The 20,649-nt window shown below is 34.7% G+C and overlaps 4 protein-coding genes and 1 non-coding gene across 6 annotated transcripts; 2 read left to right on the forward strand and 3 right to left on the reverse strand.

Moving 5' to 3' along the window:
• Positions 1-101: 101 nt before the first annotated feature.
• ptr-14 (SSD domain-containing protein) lies at positions 102-5,639 on the forward strand. Its single transcript, NM_069562.5, has 10 exons — positions 102-283; positions 1,877-1,949; positions 2,177-2,433; positions 2,552-3,116; positions 3,162-3,240; positions 3,315-3,810; positions 3,867-4,446; positions 4,556-4,724; positions 4,774-5,005; positions 5,319-5,639. Exons 1-10 carry the CDS (start codon positions 176-178, stop codon positions 5,391-5,393), a joined length of 2,634 nt encoding a protein of 877 aa, NP_501963.1. The 5' UTR covers positions 102-175; the 3' UTR covers positions 5,394-5,639.
• Positions 5,640-5,785: 146 nt separating this feature from the next.
• On the forward strand, positions 5,786-6,523 carry R09H10.7 (SEA domain-containing protein). Its single transcript, NM_001028166.2, has 2 exons — positions 5,786-5,956; positions 6,171-6,523. Exons 1-2 carry the CDS (start codon positions 5,868-5,870, stop codon positions 6,364-6,366), a joined length of 285 nt encoding a protein of 94 aa, NP_001023337.1. The 5' UTR covers positions 5,786-5,867; the 3' UTR covers positions 6,367-6,523.
• On the reverse strand, positions 6,419-13,504 carry R09H10.5 (EGF-like domain-containing protein). Its single transcript, NM_069563.5, has 23 exons — positions 13,438-13,504; positions 13,004-13,122; positions 12,901-12,953; positions 12,300-12,433; positions 11,965-12,109; positions 11,842-11,918; positions 11,596-11,787; positions 11,420-11,552; positions 11,210-11,348; positions 11,037-11,168; positions 10,842-10,989; positions 10,731-10,795; positions 10,265-10,679; positions 10,013-10,219; positions 9,535-9,961; positions 9,179-9,359; positions 8,994-9,132; positions 7,841-8,949; positions 7,630-7,749; positions 7,414-7,585; positions 6,821-7,351; positions 6,585-6,746; positions 6,419-6,533 (listed from the first exon to the last, which is right to left on the reverse strand). Exons 1-23 carry the CDS (start codon positions 13,487-13,489, stop codon positions 6,520-6,522), a joined length of 4,866 nt encoding a protein of 1,621 aa, NP_501964.2. The 5' UTR covers positions 13,490-13,504; the 3' UTR covers positions 6,419-6,519.
• Positions 13,505-14,105: 601 nt separating this feature from the next.
• F56C4.4 (Activin_recp domain-containing protein) lies at positions 14,106-15,942 on the reverse strand (the record flags this gene model as incomplete). 2 transcript variants are annotated; one of them, NM_001392394.1, is made up of 3 exons in its annotated part: positions 14,106-14,280; positions 15,552-15,715; positions 15,823-15,942. In NM_001392394.1, 3 exons carry the CDS (start codon positions 15,914-15,916, stop codon positions 14,152-14,154), a joined length of 387 nt encoding a protein of 128 aa, NP_001379461.1. The 2 variants fall into 2 exon arrangements, with proteins under 2 accessions (NP_001379461.1, NP_001294229.1); NM_001307300.3 differs by lacking the exon at positions 15,823-15,942 and having other exon boundaries at positions 14,152-14,280; positions 15,552-15,650.
• Positions 15,943-18,533: 2,591 nt separating this feature from the next.
• 21ur-11084 lies at positions 18,534-18,554 on the reverse strand. The gene has a single exon (NR_056561.1).
• Positions 18,555-20,649: the final 2,095 nt, after the last annotated feature.

Raw genomic sequence — 20,649 nt, forward strand, 5'->3', positions numbered from 1 at the left:
ACCCATACTTTTTTTAATCGTCGACGGATTCCGAAGCGTGTTCCTTGCTTTTTTGGTTTTATTCGTTTGTAACTTTCATTTAATTAATTAGTATTACTTCCAGAACTTTCACGACTCCACCCTTCATTTTCACAATTTCACTTGCAACACTTTGAAGACGTGACGCCAAATCAGAATGACTGGTGCATCGGCTCTAGATCCACCGGCTTTCGTGCGTCTTCTGAATCGCTTATTCCGGCAATGTGGATTATTTGTGGCCGACAACGACAAAGCTGTCCTCATTGTAAGTGTCATACCTTTTCCGGATTTTCATAGATTTATTCATTATGAGTATTCATATTACAAGGACAAATCATGTCTTCTGCATCTCTTTCTCTCGTTGTCACTTTCATTGAGAAGGGCATTCAATGGTTTTTCGTCATATAGTTGACAAGCCTACATATATGTTTTTTTCCCGCCGTTAACGACATTGACAGCTTTCCCTCCTACAAACAAAACGGAAATGATTTGGAAACGGAATAATAGATAATGGGCGTCAATGTGTGGTTTTTAAAGTCTGAAATAGTTTAGCTCAAATTAAACTGACTGCAAAACAATTTAACTGAAATTTCATACAAGCTGACGTAAATATATTAATCTCTTAAGGAAAGTAAAAACTAAAAACTACCATTATTAGTATTGCAGACTTTGACATCTCGATTCATTTTTAATATTTCACAAAATGATCAACTAAAGAACTACAACAAATAGGAAATATTCAATTTTAAATTAATCCAAAGAAAACGGAACATTGAGCTGACAGCGTTGAGCAATGTTGTAAAGCTTTTAGAGAAACTACAATCAGAAACTGGTTCCCTTTATTGAAAAATTCGTTTCAATTTCTACACTGCTAAAAATAAGTTTTGGAGCAAAACTTTACTGGTGAACAAAAAAAACTCTTGATAAACAAACCCGACGAATAGGATCACCAGCCTGTTTATTGAATGATCTTATTCTAGAAAATTTTTTGCCTCCATTCCAAGTTTCTATTTCAAGTTGTCACCTATCTCTTTTAGTAAAAGAAAAAAGATTGGACAATTAGGTCATCTTACACTTTACCCACTTTCTCCAAACATCCATTTCAATTTTTACCTAGCCTATCAATTCCTACCGTAATATGCAGACTAATAGTAAATTTTCTGAAACAACCCGTTCGTGATGCTGCACAGAGGCGCCAAAAAATGATAAACTGTCTGGGGGAATATCGGATAGTCGAGATAACACACGGACACGTAGGCGCATGCTGACGTAGGGATTTCGTCGTAAAAAGAACATGGGAATAAAGACGGATTTTTATGGTTTTTGGAATGGATTGAAAGTTCTTGCGAAGCATGTCTGCTACGAGGACGATCTTAGGCGGAAGTAGATGGTCATTTGAAAGTTGTAAATGAGAAAAAGTTGCAAGATGCAGAATACGTTTAAATAGTGGTTTGGCTTGTGCCCAATTTATTTAAGCTAAACCGCATTGCAGTGGAATTGAACATTTGTGTTCAAAATTAAACAAAAATCGGCATGAAATGCACTTTTTATTTCTTACCCATCAGCGAAAATATCACATGAAACAAACAATTGGTGCATCTACTGTAACTCATGTTATGGAAAAACAACAGGAAAAAAATAAGAACACATTTAATTTTTGTTCTTTCTACATAACTGAAAAACTTCCAGCATTCCCTTCTTTAATATAAACAAGTTTCATCAAGACTTTAGACTACATGTTGATAGACAATGATAATTCTTTGATATTTTGTCTTCTTGGTCGGTCATCGGACATACGTACACAAAATTTCTAGCCAACCCTCTCGCCTACCAAAATTACAATAAGATAATCTTGCAGGTGACCTTACTTCTCACCGCCTTCTGTTCATCGAAAATATGTTTCACGAAACAGGAGGACGACATCAAGACAGGTATTGTGTTGCATTTTCATGTGTCTAGAATCTCTCGATTTCAAGTGTTGTTTCCTTCATAATATAACTAGTGCTGCAGAAGACTGTGGCTAAATGTTTCTAATGGCGGCGTGATATGACATATAGAAAATAGAATGGCAAATATTAGAAAACGATGGTATCGGGTCATAAGGTCATAGATTTGATGATGAGAATTGGGGATACATAATCAAGAAATTATTTTGCAGGATACACTCCTGTCGGAGCCCGGTCACTTGATGAAATCGAAGTGTTCTCTGATTTCTTTGCTTCCACGGGAGATCCAATTGCAGTTTTCCTGTTCATAACTGCAAAGGATAACTCATCAATGGCTGATTATAATACTATGAAAGAAGTTGTCGATATTATGGATTATGTTGGAAGTAACTTGACTCATAAAGGAGAGTCTTTCTATACATTGTGCACTGATTTCTGCCAAATTAATGAACCCGTTAGGCAGTACTATGTAAGTTCTGGAAAACAGAGGAAAAGGAAAACTTTCGAGAATGGCCTTACCAATTTTTTGAAAATGAATTCTAGAAAATTTGTATTTGAAAAACGTTTTTCTTATATAAGAATTCCAGAATGGTCTTGCAATGAAGCAACAAAACCTATCTGAAGTTGGATCTCGTTTCCAACTAACCTTCCCAATGATGCAAGTTCTTGGTAAAGAGCTTGATCTGAGCCCAAATTTCTTTGGTGTCAAAACTGATGAAGATGGAAATGTCGAATATGTAAAGATTATTATGCTTCAAATAAGAGCAAATATTCCAAATGACTGGAAAAAAGAAGATGCTGCAGAATATGAGCGTATGATTTCTCAATATTTCCATTTTAAATACGATTCAACGCATGTTACTCCACTTGCAATGAGTTTAACTTACACCGGAGATGAAGTTGTTCGTACTGGCCTTACCATCTTTCCATTTATTGGTGTTGGATTTATCATTATGACTACTTTCTCGATTATCACTATCTACTATAGTAGCTCTCGTCTTGATCAATGGAGTGTTCATAAAGTATCTGAAGCAATTCTTGCGTGTGTCTGCCCACTTCTTGCCACTTCATCTGCTCTTGGAACTCTTTTCTGGTTTGGTTTCAGATTTGGAACTATTCTTTGTGTAACACCGTTTTTGATTTTGGCCATTGGTAACTGAGGGAAACAAGAATTTGGAATAAAGAGAACGTTTGCAGGTGTTGATGATGCTTATCTTCAAGTTCATGCTTGCATGCGTTTGACAGCGGAAGATAGTTCAATGACGAAGAGAGAAAAGTGAGATTTTTAAAGATTTTTGATTATTTTGAAAAACGAAGCTAAGTTGTCTGTAAACTTTCAATTTATTTAAGAATTGCTCGAATGCTTGTCGAGGTTGGACCATCAATTGCAATTACCTCGATGACTAATCTCTTTGCTTTCCTCGTCGGAATCTACACTCCAACACCTGAAATTTCTCTTTTCTGTGCTGGAAATGCTGTTGCTATCCTTTTCGATTTCATCTATCAAATCACAATGTACACTGCCATCCTCTCCATTTGTGAGAACCTGGAAATGAGAAAGAATGCCACGAAGCGAAAGGATTCTGGATTGAGCTTCAAAAATGAGCAGTTCACCGTAATGTTGGATAGCTATTGTGATTGGGTTGCCAATGCCTACACACATTTGCTTGTTCTTTTCTGCTTCATTGTCTATATTTTTGTTTCCATTCGTGGAGCATTGAATATTAATATCATCTTATCACCAGATAAATTGGTGATAGGAGATTCTCCATTGCTTCAAGTCAACTATTTGAGAGATCAATTTGTTCTTCCAAATTATACAACCGTTAATATATTTGTGCAAAATGTAAGTTCAATAAGTTAAAGAACTTTTTGAAAATTATTTCATGTTCAAACTTGCAGCCAGGAAATCTGACAATACAATCCAACCTCGATTACATGAATTCTCTTTTCGACAGTTTCGAATCCTACCCAGAATGTCTTGGAAAGAAATTCAGTCACTATTTTGTCAGAGATTATGAATCATTCCGTGAATCGTCTCTGGAAGAAATGGAAATGATGGAAGACGAAGAAGGAGATACCAATAAAACAGCTCTTGAGCCATTCTCCAAAGCTGCAATGTCAGAATTTCTTGCATGGCCAGAGTTCCAACATTGGAATGGATTTGTGAAGTTTGACAAGAATGGAATGCTCTCAAAGTACTGGGCAACTGTATCTTATCATGGAGAAGGACTTGGAGATTTTCAAGTGAGAAGAAGAATGTTGAATAGGTGGAGAGCTACAGCCGATCAGTTTGCTCCTTTGAATGTTTCAATTTTTGATGATTATGCTCCATTTGTTGATACACTTGAAACAATTCTTCCGGCAACAATCTCGACATCTGTTTGCACTCTCATATGTATGATGATCGTCTGTTTCTTGTTCATGTACAACGTCTTCACCGTTTTTGTAGCGACCTTGGCCATCACCTCTATTTGCATAGGTAATATCGAAATTTTGCTTTTCAATTGGAACCGCATTGAATCGAATTAAATTCGACCAAATTGAATTGGAAAACTGGGGGAGAACTACAAAACTGAAACATTTTACAGGTGTGTTCGGATTTCTATCAATGTGGGGAATCGATTTGGATCCAATATCGATGGCTTGCTTAATCATGAGTATTGGATTTTCGGTGGATTTCCCTGCTCATATTACATTCCATTATTTTAGAGAAGGACTTCATGATCCACAATCAACACCAGCAAAGAGAGTTGCAAGGTGAAAAATTGTTCAAAAAATATTCGAAATTTATAATAATAAGTTTCAGATCCCTCGCCGCTATAGGATTTCCACTTTTACAATGTGGTTTATCAACGATTCTATTCGTTCTTTGCTTACTTTTTGTTCCAACCTATATGGGCGAAGTTTTCGTGAAGACAATGATCCTTGTGGTGACACTGGGTCTCATCCATGGGCTTTTTATTGTTCCTGCATTCCTATGTGCTTTCACAGCGATACATCAAACTTGCTTCTCATCTTCAAGAGTTGCTCATTCACAGGTAAATAAATAATATACTTTTTAAAAAAGAGAAGTTCAAAAGGGGTTTCGCATCAGTTTATAGTTTATTTTTTTCTCAAAAAATACATACCAATTTGCTTGAAAAGTTGGCCAATCTTGAACAAAATTTAATCAAGTTCCAGTTCTATCCCAGATAATTTACTGTGATGGCGTTGGGCTTTCGTATCTGCCTACCACATTTATTCTGTTACTTAACACTATATATTAACTGTTTTTTTTAGTATATTTATTGTTACATGAAAATGTTCAAACATCAAAATATGAGTTTTGAAACACCAGAAATAAAATTTCAGTCATTTTCGTCGCTTGCCAAACTGTTTTCATGGAGGATTTCCCCATCAACAAGTGACAACAAAATCTCAGCATAAACTCAACAGTCACCTCATAACCGTTTTCACTTTCTCCCCAACGGGTTTTGACTATAATCCAATTGTTTTTCTGTTTTCCACCATTTCTCCGATCTCTTTCCATATAGTTTTTTTCCAGAAGTTTCCGCCGTTTTCCAGTGTTTACTTTCACAAATACGAGTCTTCCTGTTTCCATTTCTCTCATTTGTCTCTTTACATTGATTTTTGTTTAAAAAATAAAACTGAAATAAAACTAATCATGAATCATGTGAATAACACAAGCACATCAAACCTCGAAGTATGATCTATCACAAAAAGTGGGTGTCATCAGAATCAATAAGTTTTGTTGAAAAACGATTATGCAAATTGCTGGAATAGAGACATATATAAGTGATAATCGGGTCAGTGATGATAAAATAAAATCTACATACTACTTTGTGACAGTGTCCAAAAAACCGTTTCTCGCTTATTTCAAACTTCACTCCAATTTCAACAATGAAAGTTTCCGAATTCAACAGTGGATCCTCGTACAACGGAATTCTTCCTACAAGGCCAGATATGAGCGAAGATAAAGTTCTTATTAGGTAAGTAGCTTATTTTTTTAGAAAAAAACATTTTGGAGTATTATCAAAATATTGAACACATATAAGAAATTTCAAAGTTTACAAAACCAGTTCTGTCAGTTGAAATCAAATTTAGTTGCATAACCAAGTTGAGACCTGAATTTCAAAACAACCTAAAAAATGGTCAAAAAGTTATATTTAAATTTAAAAAAATTTAAATTCGCTGAATTTGCAGAAAACTGAAGATGTACTCAATCATGTTCTTTGTATTATTCATTCTATTTCTTATTACCACTATAATTGTATCTGTTATTCTTGGAATCAATATCAAAACTGAACAAAACTTGGAAGATCAACTGGAAGCTTGCATTGAAGTTCGGGATGCCTTTTTCCTGAAGTCTCATGATCCTCCTCTGAAGATCTCTGCCTAATCTCTACATAAAATTCAATTAATATCTTGTTTAGTGTGATTAATGTTACGTGTTATTGCATTTTTACCGCTTCTTTTTGTTTTGAAAACATTATAATTTGAAAAAAGTATTAAAAATTTAAACAGTAAAGCCATCAATTAATCCTTTGATCGTTTAAGCCGAGATATCTGAAAAAATTATGATGTTCTTAGTGTGGAACTAAAGAAAACAGAACTTACATTGTTCACAATAATCGCCATAGTAACCATTTGGACAGTCACATAGTCCATAAGCTGATACTCCTCCATTCGTACATTTTCTAAGTTGGCATAGATTTCCAAAATGATTGGCATCGCATTGACAGAAACCATAAGTGTCTACAGTAGCAGAATTCATGCAATCTGAAAAAAGTAGATTGATTTAAAAAACTCACGCCTTAATTCTGTTTCGACAATCACTAGGAGTTAGAACCGACCGGCTTTGTTTCCACTCTTATTAAAGAAGAAAGTTCGCTGATAATCGTTGTTATTAGAATCCTTTCCTCTCACGACAAATTTCATGTAAGTTGAAGTCCAAGTGATGAGCGGTGTCACAAACTGGCTTGCACAGTTAACTGGGTCTCTAACAAGAACAGTTGCATTTGTGAAAATTCCAGTTTCCCATGGAGTTTCAGGGTCAGTATTAGCTGATGAAACAGTTAGAATAGTCGAACCAAAGTTGTGGGAATCAGAGTTGTAACTGTCCATTACACGGAAAGTGATATAAGAAGCGGATGTACTTCCAGCACCAACTCTTGGAGTTCCACTTCCGAAGTCATCCCCCTGATCGTTGGTGAAACGTGGAATGATTTGAAGTGGCGAGTTGACTCTAGCTTGAAGATAACAACTTCCGGTGCTTTTTACTGTAACACTCCAGGTGCCTGCATTATGTCCAGATGTGCTGATTGTTCTGATCAAGGTGTTCACATCGGTGAAGGTAGTGGAGTTGGTCAAATCGACGTTGTTGGCTGAAAATCAAAAGATGCACTTGTTGTCCAAGTACTGGGAAAATAATACAAAATAAATTTACATTTTTCATCTGTGACAGTAACTGAAACGCCAGTTCCAGTCGCTACAAGTGTAAGTGTCGTAGCCAAACTTCCGACTGGGAACTGGAAGTTCACTCCAGCACTGCAATCCTTGGCGGCATCATCGAGAATCAATTGATTCTCATTGACAGTTGGAGTAAGAGCGCTCAGAATCTGAAATACTTGCTTGGAAAAACGAAGCCTTTTGATTAAATAACCTGTTGAGTTTGAAGTGGGCTGACTGGAAGGACTCGTCCATTTGATTGTCTTGCAATGGCTGCATAATAATAGTTTACGTTTACAGGTGTGAGATCAGCTCCCATCCAAATCATGTTGACCTGTAAGTAAATTCAGAAGTTTTAAGTATTCATTTTCAATCTTTAGAGCGACAAAAATTTCAAAAAAAGGATAATATATTCAAAATTTCACCTGAACACCATAACGTTGTCTGACTGCATCGAGATTGCTTGCTGAATTGGTTGCAGTAAACACATAAACAATTCCAGGAAGATCGACAAGTGTTGCATATGCAGTGTTAATAGCTTCCAATCCTCTAACTTTGGTGGGACTATTCACTGAAACAGTGATACCTTTTTGGAAGGCTGCCAAGAAAACATCTTTTCGCGTGGAAGATGCAACAACTTTGATGTTAGTGTCATCGAAGGTCACAAGAGTGTATTGCTTTGGAACATTTACGTCATCAGTAGAATCCACAAATGCTTGGATATTCTTCAAAAGATACGAATTTGGCAGGATCATATTCTTGGTGTTGATTTCGACGACAAAAACAATTTGCTGGAAGTTATACTCTCTTGGATCATGAGTCTCTACAAAGTTCCATGTGTTACAGGTTGTGTATTGACAAGAATCTCCATCATATATAGAAGGACATTGACACTTAAAGTCTACTACCGAACCACCATTTTGACATGTTGGTACTTCACAGTGAAGACTCGTGTATCCATTGACACATTGACAATTTCCACCCAACATGATTCCTCCATTGATACATCCAATCAAATCACTACAGTAAGCTCTTTGAGTTCTCATGATTGTCACTTCATTTGTCGTAATGGTAGTTTCCATTGTGAATGTATCTCCAGCACTTTGGCAAGTGTATTCTTGATTCATGATGTATTCATACTTGCATCCAGATGTACGTTTAGTGAACAATGAAGTAAAAGCAATGTTATTGTTGTTATCATAACTAGTGACATCAATTGATGGATCAGATTGAAGAGTTGAAGAAAGATGAATGACTGGCTGTTGATGAGTTGCATAAGTCAGATCTCTACTGAAACGATCAAATGATGGATCAGGAGAGAATCCAAGGTAAGCGGAGAATTGACTGCGCTCGGTGATTCTGACAAAGCACTGTGCCTTGGTATTAGAGGAAAGTTGGAGGACATATTGCAACGAAGATCCAGCACTGATTTTAATTTGATAACTGGCAAAGAATGGCACTGAATGTGAATCAGCAACCAACGACTGCGATACACCATTATTAGTAACGGAAGCAGTAAAGTTTTGAATCGTAGCTGAAAATTTTCGCATGAATCGTAATTGGTTTTGATCAACTTACGAGAATAAACGACAACATATGCATCATTTGTGGCGCTTGAAATATAAAACGAACGGGATGCAAAAAGCGAACAATCCATAACATTATAGTAAGCAACAACCTCTGTGTGATGATGAGTGCTTCCATACGAAGCAATGAACTGAATTTCAGAGAATTTATTTTACATTTAAATCTTCCAAACGTACATTGAACACAGGATCTCCGTTTGTAGTATACGGTTGACAGAAATTGATAAAGTTTCCACCAGTCTGTTGTGCAAGGATTTCATAAATCTCATATGTTCCAATGTCGGTACAGAAGTCAGTGGATCCATATGGTGGAATGATGACTACAGAGATTTCAATTTGACGTTCCACTGCGGTTTGACTGAAATTCAGTTGATCGAAGATACGGACATTACAAACAATTTGAAGAAAGATAAAGTATTCTAAATAATATTAACTGATAAAAATCGAAATCTAGGTTGACGGAAAAAAATATGGTACCATTCTTATACATATAAAAATTCACAAACAACAACTTTTTAATACTCTTAACTTACACAATATCGGAGAAGTTCATCGAAGCTTCCACCACCGAAGACGCAGAATCAGTGAAGAAGAAAATTGAGGATTTATCAAAATCCATTGATCTCATTGTAGTTTCCAAGGCGAATAGTCCTGGCTGAGGTCCACTTGGAGAATATGAATATCCGATTCCAATGTCGTTGGTAGCGTTAAGGAAAGCAGATGCTGAGCTGAACTTGGACGACGATACATCTGGGAATGATGCTCCGTTGACTGTTCTAGCCTTGAATGTCGTAAGCACAAAATCTTCAAAATCATTAGACTGTCCTTGATTGAGCATTGCACGGAGACCATCATTAAGCCGCACAAGAGCTTGATTAGCAGATAAAGAGTTTTGAACAACAACAGCAAATGACCGATTGTAAGATTGGAAGGTGTCGGGGGATGTGGTGCTGCATGTCACTAAAAAAGTGAAGGTATGAATCTGATTTCAGAGAAGACTGAAAAACTTACAAATTTCACAGAAACTTCCAGAAACACCAAATGGACAAATGCAGTTTCCATGACCACCACCGTTGGGGAACTTGTCAGGTGATCCTCCATTCACACATTTTGGAACTTCACAGTGAAGTCCACCCCAGTTGGCTGTGCATGAGCAAGTGCTTATTCCGGAGCGGGTTCCGTTGTTGAGACATGACCACGGAGCGGCCATGTGGGAATCTAAAAATGTCGTATTTGATCGGAAAAATGAAATAGACTACATACCTGGCGTGAAGCAATATCCTGGAACTGCACGGTACTTGTTTCCATCGGAAGCAGACACAACCACATTATGAACATATGGACCTGGAGTACACGAAGTAGCATTTGCGATTTGGTACTGGAAGATGCATGATGTTGCTTTTGCTGTCGCTGTAACAGCAGCAGAAATCACACCGGAAGTGACAGAATTAGCGGTTGAAACTGAGAGACTTGTAGTTGTAGCAAACGAAGAATATAGAGATGGCCGTTGATAATATCCATTGAATGTGTGAGCATAATTGTTATCAACAGTATCATCTTCAGAGTATGACACAAGAACATCGTCCATTGAAGTGAACCACACACGAGTATTATGAAGTGGAATTGTGTCTCCTGTGATGGTAACTGATGTGGTTGAACTTTGGAATACACGATAAACCTGAAAACCTATTTTTATTATGTGATAGGTGATAGTTTAACTCAGGCTCACAGCAAATCTTCGTCCAGAGGATGTGGGCTTCAATGTGTTACCATTGGTGTCTTGAATATTTGGAACTGAAAAAAAAAACATCAATTTTGCAGATTCCATTTTTTGACTAACGTGATTCTCCATTCTCAACTGTCATCATAATATATGTTGTTTGTGTTGGTGTATCCGACTGCACTGGAATATTTTTGGCAACATTATTGTAGTATTGCACATATGTATTCTGTCCACCAATTGTGTAGAAAAGAAGATGAGTGAGAACCTGAGAATTGAGTAACTTTGATCTAGAGTTATAAGAAATGATCTCACTTCGACAATTTCCGTTTTATCAATCATCAAAATGTCTCCATGAGCAGCCGTAGCGACTCTGCGGAGCACATCGAAGTGGTTTCCAGTTGGCTCAATTGGGCTTGATGTCGTTTGGGAGAGAACAAAGATAATCTGAAATGGAAAAAGTATACGAGTTTGTAGCTTTAAATGACCTTATTTCTCCAGGCAAGAGTCTGCTGGATGACCATGCTTTCATTTGTGCTACTGAGAAGCGTTGAGGGAGTTGGATCCAATAAGTTCTCAGAATCAGCAAAAACATAAACAGTTGATTTTGGTCTCATTGTTGGCTGGCTGAAAACATTTATTTTATATCATTTAAGTTGATTGAAGATCTCCAGTTATTGAAAATATCTAAAACCCACGTGGATTGAGAGTTAGCAATAGCGTCAAGAAGAGGTTGATCATCAGATGATGGAGCAATGGTCACACTGTGAAGGTAATCAATCATAGCATCGGATGTTGTGAAGGCACTCGTTTCCATGAAGTATACGGATTCTGAGATTTGAAGTTTTCAACCAAAACTATGTTTAAAACTAACTTGTATATCTGTAGACGGTGACGATGAAGCTCGAAAGAATGACTCCTTGACTTTGGTAATCCGTCACCAATGTTGGAATATTTTCAATGATCATGCTCAAATCGTATGCCATCGATGTTCTAGTGTTGATAGCAATAATGAGTGACTGAGACGAGAAGTCAACGACGGAGTCAATCTTGGTGACACAAGTTCCTGAAAACTTTGATTTTCAGAAATTGATTTTTTAAATTGATTTTGAAAGCATACTTGCTTCACAATGAGCAGAATACAATCCAGGAGGACATGAACATCTTCCACTTGATCCAATACCATTGTTGCGGCAACTGAAAATAAAATTTATATTTAAAACATTCAAATATAAAAACATACGTCACCACTTCACAGTTAGCTCCAGAATAGTATGGTAAGCAAGAACAGGTAGCATTTGGCAATAAAATACCTCCATGCAAGCAATTGCTCACGTCAGCACGAACTACTCTGAATCTCGAAACACTGTCCCCTTGTACTTCAAATTCTGAAATTGATGTTAGGTGTTAATAATAAGTGTACTGCACATTCTGACGCAACACAAAATTTACGACCTTGCGCTTTGAAGAATACATATTTTACAGTTTCCACCACCAAGTGTAGATAAAATTAACATTGATGAAAGGCGGAATTTGATTAATGAACAAACGGGGCACAATGATAGAGTTCAACCATACCATTTTTTCGCAAGAAATATATTTGCACGTCGTCCGTCGCCACGATTTGGTCAATGATGTCTTGTCGGGAAACTGTTAGAGATGAGACAAGTGTTAGACGAGCATGGAAGACTGCGGTGTCTTGACCGTGAATTCTGGATTTATGAATGATTTTTTGAAATTTTTTGATCGGTAGAGGGAAATGAGTTGCTTGTTTTTAAATTATAACTGTGGAAACATTATCTTATTATTGTGTGTGTATAGAAATGTGTGAAAAATGGACCAAAATGTAAATAAAGAAATTTTCAATGTATCAGATTTATTTTAATATTTTAAATTTTCTCAATAAAATGTTATATTTGAACAAAATATTGCAAAAACTAAATTTGTTTCAGTTTATAAACTACTTCAAGTTAATTAATAAAACAACTTCTTCGAAATTTTCTGTATTTTTCATATTTGTATTTGAATAAAGATATATGAAATGGTGAAATTAAAAATAAAAAAGTTCCAGTTCCAAAAGATGCTATAGAATCAAAAGAAATTGTAAATTTCTTCAACTAAACTTTTCAGCAATTCCCTCATTCAGAATACATCTTCTTTAAATATTTCCAGTACTCACTTGTAATCATGAACAAAAAACTCTTTGAAATCTGGTCCAACAACTTGTGAAAACTGAAAATAATTTTTTGAAAAATAAATTCGTGTAATGCACCGTCACTCACCCGTTCCGAAACTTTGTTCAACTTTTCCGTGAATGATTTTTCATTGTAATAGTCCGGATGGATATCGTAACTGTTGATGAGATCAATGTTACCACGAATTTCATATTGAACACCAGCGGCTGTAAATGGTGATCAAATTTTTTTGAAAACCAATAAATAAGTTTCTGCGTTTTGAAATTTGAAATTCAGACAAACTTTGTCTATGAAAAATTAATTTGTTTGGAATACTTGGATAAAAATTACAGTTATTATAACTCTTTATTTATTTATTTTTATAATTCACTTTCTACATTGGAACCGATTCAACATAAATTTAATTTTTTTTTAAATCAGAACCAAATTTGAACAAGGAGCTGTCAAATGGGGAAACGAAAATTCAACGTTAATAAGAAAAATACGGTATTTTTTAAACTGAAAAACATTAAAAAAATTACCCAATCCTATAATAACCAGTAGCAATCCAATGGCCTTTGTAGCAGGCGCCATTTTGGTTTGGTCTCTGACGACCGAACTGAAGTCAAAATCGGCAACTCGATGGCATGCATCGCTTATCGGAAACTGCAGTTTTTATTAGCCTGTACTCGCCCATTAGCTTATCAATGAATTTATTCATTTTGAAACTTTTATTGGTTATTTGGGTCCTCAAAAATATAAAGTACAATCATAAATTAAATGGGGCGCTATCGAATGTGTATTCAATTCTTATTATTAAATTTTTTTGGAGAAATAAAACGAAAGTTGGATATTTGAAAAATGCATTATTGATTACATTGCATTTTGATTTACGGATTGCCAAAGATCCGGATTCCGGAATTTTTGATTTTCAGTCAATCTGTATGTATTTTTCTCTGCCTTCATTTTTTTTGTCAGAAAACCACCTCACGAATGATAAAAATTGGAATTATTGTTATTTCTTGTAGCAATTATCATCTTTTTTTTTGAATCTTGAAATTTTTGATTCTACTTGAAATTTTAACAGTAAGTAAATGAAAAGTAGTAATCGGAAACACAGGAAAATCTTGATATTAATATTGATATTTGCCATTGCAGTCCTGAAGTTTGCCCCTTTGAGAATTAGTCACAGCCATACTAATAGAAGAAATACGGTTTTCGAACTTTGTTTTCAACTTAAAAAACGCTCATTGAATTTAATGTTCAATTTTTTGTTTCCCTGCACTTGAATCTTTCTTGGTCCTTTTCTCAATTCCAACATCGTTACACATGTTTTCCGAACAGCATCTCGTTGTCACTCCGATGTTTGTGGAAACTCGATCACCCTGAAAAATAAAAATAATCTTATTTCTCTACTGAACTTTAGTCAATTAATTTAACATGGTTCAAAAAATTCATAAGGAAACAGTTTTGTTTTCTGTATTATACAAGCTCAAAGTTCGGCGAATATGTAATTTTTTTTTTGCAAAATAGATAAATCCTTTGATCTTACAGATCAGAAATGGAGATTGTTCAGAAGATAACAAATATTTAAAAAACTGTAAAAGTAGAAGCAAAATCAATTCATTTGAATTTTGTTCAAGAACCCCCTTTTATTGAGTTTAAATCTAGTTTGACACGTGTAGCCTCAGTGCGTAACCTACTTGTGATCTGTGCTCAAAGACTCTAATAGCCAATCCCCTTTACTACTTTGCCTAATCTACCAGTATTGAAAAATGCGTCACATAAGTCTTTTGAAACCCTATCAAAAGTTCTTACAACTTTCGGAAGTGGTAATTTTAATGAAGTCAGCTGGAAATGATGAAAGTTTTGCTGGAAATAGATTTGATAAGGCTGCCCCGAGTACCTGGCACGTTAAATCAAACAAAATGCACTAATAGAAGGTTGCACGCAATAATTGTTTTGCGAATTATTTCATAATTATTCAATGGAACACAAACAAGCTTTCTTCGTGGTGTATGTGCACGTGAATATCACGGTGGTCTAGAAAATATTTTTTCTGATCAGATTACAAATTATATGCTTGAAAAAGTGTTTTCACATGTTACTGGAAAATTTATATCACCAGGATTGTTATTCAAATATCCTAAAACAATTTTTTAACAAAGTAGAGTGTAGCTCGTAAATTTAATTTTGCTATTTTGCTAAAAAAAATAAGTAAATGAAAATTCTGCAAAGATACAAAGAAAATGTGCATAAATCAGAAAATCCTGTTACTCTGAACCTTTTCATGCAGACTCTGCAAACAAAACGTACTTCGTTAGGTGCAAAATAAGGTTCAGAATTGTAATAATAGTTTGGATTATTAGAATAGGTAAAGGCGTTGCAAAGCCAGTGGGAAAATTGATCAAACTAGTCAAATGACTATAGAAAATCACGTTTTTATATTAAAACTTCTTGAATTTTGTTTAAAATCGCACGCAAGGTTGGTGATCACTTCATAAATTAATCTCACTTGGATCCAAATTTGAAAATTCCAAAGCTTATGTTTAGCAAAATGCGATAAAACTTATTTCAGTGGGTTTCATTACGGTCGCTTTGACAGTTTTAAACTATTTTCAATGGTTTTAGTTAAAATCTAAGGGCCTTTGAATACCTCGCACAAATTCAGGATTCTTCTGCTTGTACTCAACGTCTGACAACTCGCGGTGACCGTATCAAAATCTTCACTATAAGATTCCACACAGTACTTCATTCCATCATCACAAGTCTCATTGAAAAAGTTTTGAATATGTTTTCCGTTGATGTATCCTCTGCTACCTGCCAATTAATATCTTATCAAAAGGTGTATGGGTGCTTCTTGTTTCGTGTCTTCTTATCACAGACCATATATCATGAAAAAGGAAAACGTGGAACTCATAACTTACCAGCATAACAGTTAATTGCCAATGAAAATGTCAAAAAGGTGGGGAAAAAGAATAAGAAAAAATAAATTTTGAGAGTTTTTTGAAAAATCATCATGATTGATTATCAATAAATTTGGGCGAGAAAGTGAAAGTGGTGATGTGATTGTTTATAATATCGATCAAAACTATCATATTTCATTATTTAAAAAAAACATTAGATAGAAGAAAAGACGCAGTGAAAACGTGGTAATTTGTATTATGACCCAATACAATTTTTTCAGATAAGATGATAAGTTCCGGCGGCAATTGTAGTATACTGTTCTTTTGCCATAAATCATCACTTTTCTTGTTTGATTTTTGAATTGAAACCTGAAACTGAAAAAAATGGGTGCGGCTATCTGTAAATTATACACGCTCTTGCCCTAAAGTGGAGTTTAAGCGCATTGTGAAACAAGTGGCAAAGGTTTGGAAAAGCAGAAAAACCCGGTATTGTATTGGTGTGGGTAAAGAACGTTTACAGTTAAAATTTAATTGCAAATTTAAATTCAAATTGGAGATTTTGTAAAACTAAATCAATTAGTAGAGTGAAAGTATTTAATAACTCCTTGAATACGGCTACACTTATATTTTAAACTAAATTGCGTCGGTCCTTTTGGCGTATTGGTTGAAGTTTTGGTTCAGAGCCTCAGTATTTTCGCGCAGCGAATGTTCAGCTAACATTGGTCAATGCCGGCTTTTGAATGATATTGATGGTCTTTCTGGGTTCTTGAATTCACTTTCCAAGTTTAGGGAACCTATGTAAATACTACACTTCTAGAAAAGTGCTGTAAGCGTACTCTGAAGCGACTTTGGATATAATAACTGTATCTAGATGGAAATTGGGTTGGTACAAATGACCGATGCAAAATACAAATTATGAAAAAAATTTTAATTTGTAAATTAATTAAACTCCCAAAATAAATACACTCCTAATACATATTTTAAACTTTAATTCTGAGTCTCACTTTTTAACGGCAATCTAACACTAATTTATACGAACATTCTACGTGTTCTATCGGTATACTTGACCCTTTTTGTTCTTACTATTAGGAAACTGGGAAATTTATCTTGTGGCTTGCGAATTTTGAAGGACGGATATTCATATCGGCACGAACCAATCACTAATCGGCGATTTTTATGAATATTTTACATACTGTTTTGGTTAGCTTTCCATGTTATTATTCAAAGTTGTTTTCTTTTCTTTCATAACTTGTAACTTCTCACTGATCTTCAATCTCTAATATTGTGCCCAGATGACTAATGCTAGATACTAGACAGATTTCCTTTTCCAAGCCAAATCGCTGAAGCATATAATTTTCCGTGCACATGTAGCGGGGGTGATAAGCAATGTAGACTGATATTTGAAAAAACATTCATAAAAATTTAAACTTGTAATAAAACATTTGATTCAAATTTAAATGAAGCAACATAAATTTAACGCTTTAAAGGTATCCGAAAAATCTTCAAAATATTTTAAAATTTATTGGATTTATCTGAACTATGCAGGGTGTCCAGTTAAGAGGGGGATCTAAATAAATCTAGAAACAGATTTTTAAATAAATAAAAAAATTAAAAGTAAAAAATGAACGAATAATTTCAGGGTTCAAGTTGTTCAACACATAAAGTTTTTGAAAATTGCCGCAACATGTTGAGGATTCAATTTGTTTTTGTATTTACAATTTTTTTAAAAACTTTTCCCCGTTTTCCATAAAACCAGTATTTTCTTGCTCTACAGAATTTTGTTTATGCTATTCATAATTCAATCGTTTGCCAATAATGCCCTTTTATTTTTCGCAACAAAAATCGTTTTTTTTTTTCAATTGAGCCAACCTGCAAGCCTCCAATTATTAGCAATCAGAAGCTGTTTCAAAGTGTAATTGTCCCTTATTCATGATATCATTAAATAATTGAAGAAATGTCTGAACTTCCACAGGATGGTACCAACAGAGTGATATCAACCCATAATCATTTTGTGAAATCATAAACGACTAAATAAAAGAGCATTGTCAAAAATAAGAAAAAATGGTGTCATCTTGTGAAACATTTAAGTATTTTTTGGATTTTCTTATGATGTTTACGATTTTTAAAAATTTCAAAATGTTCGTTCATACATCTTCTCAGATCAAGTTTCGGAACGGAACAGTGAAATTATAGATGTTCAAAAAGGATACGCTAATTATTAGGTTGATTGTTGTCAGTTGGTCTGGAAGTAAATTATTGTTTGTTACCCGTTCAAATTCGTGAAAAGCAAAAACATCAAGATTCGCATAATGTTCCCGACAGACTATAATTTTTTTTTGATTTTCAGATCACACATTTATGTTAAAGAACTTATCTTAAACTGTAATGTTGTTTGTTTTCTAACCTATCCTTTTCCTGAACTACAGTTTTTAAAGATTTATTTAACACATTTTGATAACTAAAAGCCAAATATGATCAGAAATTAAAAATATTGAACCTTTTGAACCTCTATCAAGATTATTACACATGATAAGCTCATTTCTGATTAGACTTTTGCACTCTCCTACTAAGGAAACAACAACAAAAAATGAATGGTATTTATTTGAACGTAGATTGAACGTTAGAAAGTAGTCTGTAATTTTTATTTTTCTCATTGTAGGTAGACACCACAGGTGATTCGCGGTTTGTAAAATATTTATGAAATGCAGTTTGCGCACTTGTAAATTTTTATCAACATTCAAATCATTTGCCCAACTGAGTTCATGCTCCTTGATTCATAATTTCGCCTACACGAAACATATGATTTTCTTTGCAAAACAAAAAATGATCTAGATCTTTTAGTGGGACCGTATTCTTAAAGCATGTGTTAACTTTGAGGTATAACCATATTTTATGTGTTTTATGAACTGCACTGGAATCAAAAAGCAAACTTTTTGTTTCACTATTACTCATTTTCTCTCGGTCAAGTGGCCTCCGGGTCTCCGGAAATCAACTAAAAGTTCCTTATACACCCTCAACTTGTTTAGCTTGTTTTTTTGTCCCGATACAATTGGTTATTGGTTATATCTTTCACTTAACTGGGTTCTCGGGAACTCTTTGTCGACCGTTGACCCAAACCAAGTCAACCAGAAAATATATTGCAACTCGTTTTTTGCTTGATGCTGCTTTTTGAAGTCTCAGCTTACATTTTGGGGGGGACTTCCTGGCGGGGACGCTCGGTATAGTAATTGGAGAACTTTCTTGATGACACTGTTTAAATGTAAAAAGGAAGTGACCAAAGCGGAAGGACAGATACGATGGCACATGTGGAAAGGAAATTCTAATTCAGAACTATTCTGGGTGAAAACTTGTCCACGTGTTTCTGGAACACGATGTTGCACTAGACGGGGTTTGTTTCTTAAAAGTTTTAATCATTTATAACTACAAATATTTTTTATCCTTACTTGATTAACTAGTCTGAAATGAGCATTTACTGGATGAAATTTTGAGATCACCCCAGTAACTTGACAAAAACCGTATCTTTTTCAGCGCACTTTTTCGTCGTTCTTTTAAATGTTCTTTGGGTAACGCTGAAAAGGAGGAGAAGCGCGAAAAAAACCCTGCAAATTGTCACAGTTTCGTCTTATTGAAATCTTTTTCAACTCGTGGCAAAGTTCACTGCGATTTTTGGAACATTTTTTTCTAGAAAACAGTGCACTCTGCAACTGGCAACAACTTATAGAATGGTGCAGTAGATTCAAAAAATCATATAATTTCTAGAAACAGTTTTAGTTTTTTTTTATAGCAATGATGTTTGGTCATTATAATACAATAGCCGGGGTTTTCCGCAACAAAGTGGTAAGAAAATTGTGATTTGAAACATTTCACGATTTTTGTTGTTTTCTCTAATTTACATCACAATTATGGGAATCTCAAAATTCGTCAAAAAGCTATACATGCCCTTTTTCCGTTATTTTGTTTATTAGAAAAAAAACTTGCGTCACAAATATTTCTTCCAAATTTCCATATAAATTTCTTCAAAACTAAACTAGTATTAATATATATCACCTGCTGAAACTAGTTGATTTCATTTTTAAAACTTTTAACTTGGTGCACTTGGATTATTGCTCGTTTGAACAGTATAAACATTTATTTAGGACATTTCGAAACAATTCCCAATCAAAAAAAATATATTTCAAAGTTAAAATCTAAAAAGTAATCGTTCTTAGAAAGTCTAAAGATTCTCGAACCTTCATTCGTTTTCTATCCTTTAACTAGATGTTCGTTGACAATAGAGTGACATACAACTTCCTATTTCTATTTTCAACAGACCAATTATTTTATGACCTGCAAAAACCCAAAATTTTACGCAATTGGTTGCGGATTCATTTCTGACGCTTACGTGTAGGCGATGACCTTTTCAGATCAAACCACCTGCTGTGCAAAAAAAGGACGGAAGTGTTGGGTTTTTAGAGTTTGAAACAATTGAAACATTTTTTGGTACATGATCAAAATTCTCCCACGCAAAAACAATGATGATAGCCCTTTTGGGACTTTGGGACCTTCGGAAATGGAGGCGTTTGCAAAGGTTGAGATTTCATTAAATTCTTGATAGACAAAAAAGGGTTTTTGGATTATGTGATGGATTGAAAAAGTGAACGAAACAAACATGAACTTTTGCTGAATATTTTGAGTAATCGCGCAAAAATGAAATCATTACAAGTTCATATACCAGAAATCTGGAGACATATTTCCTCGAATCGCACGTTCTTAAATAGACATGCCCCAGAAATTTAATTAATCCAGAAAAAAAAACACAATGTACTTAAAAACTAAGAATTGAATGTGCATAGAACTAGTTTTGCATAT

Source organism: Caenorhabditis elegans, chromosome IV, assembly GCF_000002985.6.
Source record: "Caenorhabditis elegans chromosome IV".
Taxonomy (NCBI): Eukaryota; Metazoa; Nematoda; class Chromadorea; order Rhabditida; family Rhabditidae; genus Caenorhabditis; species Caenorhabditis elegans.

Coding starts and splice junctions, on each gene's coding strand:
- ptr-14 (NM_069562.5), top strand. CDS start 176: ATGACTGGTGCATCGGCTCTAGATCCACCGGCTTTCGTGCGTCTTCTG. Junction 3,117..3,161: donor GTTTTTGATTTTGGCCATTG/GTAACTGAGGGA, acceptor GAACGTTTGCAG/GTGTTGATGATGCTTATCTT. Junction 3,241..3,314: donor TCAATGACGAAGAGAGAAAA/GTGAGATTTTTA, acceptor AATTTATTTAAG/AATTGCTCGAATGCTTGTCG.
- R09H10.7 (NM_001028166.2), top strand. CDS start 5,868: ATGAAAGTTTCCGAATTCAACAGTGGATCCTCGTACAACGGAATTCTT. Junction 5,957..6,170: donor GAAGATAAAGTTCTTATTAG/GTAAGTAGCTTA, acceptor CTGAATTTGCAG/AAAACTGAAGATGTACTCAA.
- R09H10.5 (NM_069563.5), bottom strand. CDS start 13,489: ATGGCGCCTGCTACAAAGGCCATTGGATTGCTACTGGTTATTATAGGA. Junction 11,788..11,841: donor TTCTGCTCATTGTGAAGCAA/GTATGCTTTCAA, acceptor CAAAGTTTTCAG/GAACTTGTGTCACCAAGATT. Junction 10,220..10,264: donor AGGATATTGCTTCACGCCAG/GTATGTAGTCTA, acceptor CGACATTTTTAG/ATTCCCACATGGCCGCTCCG.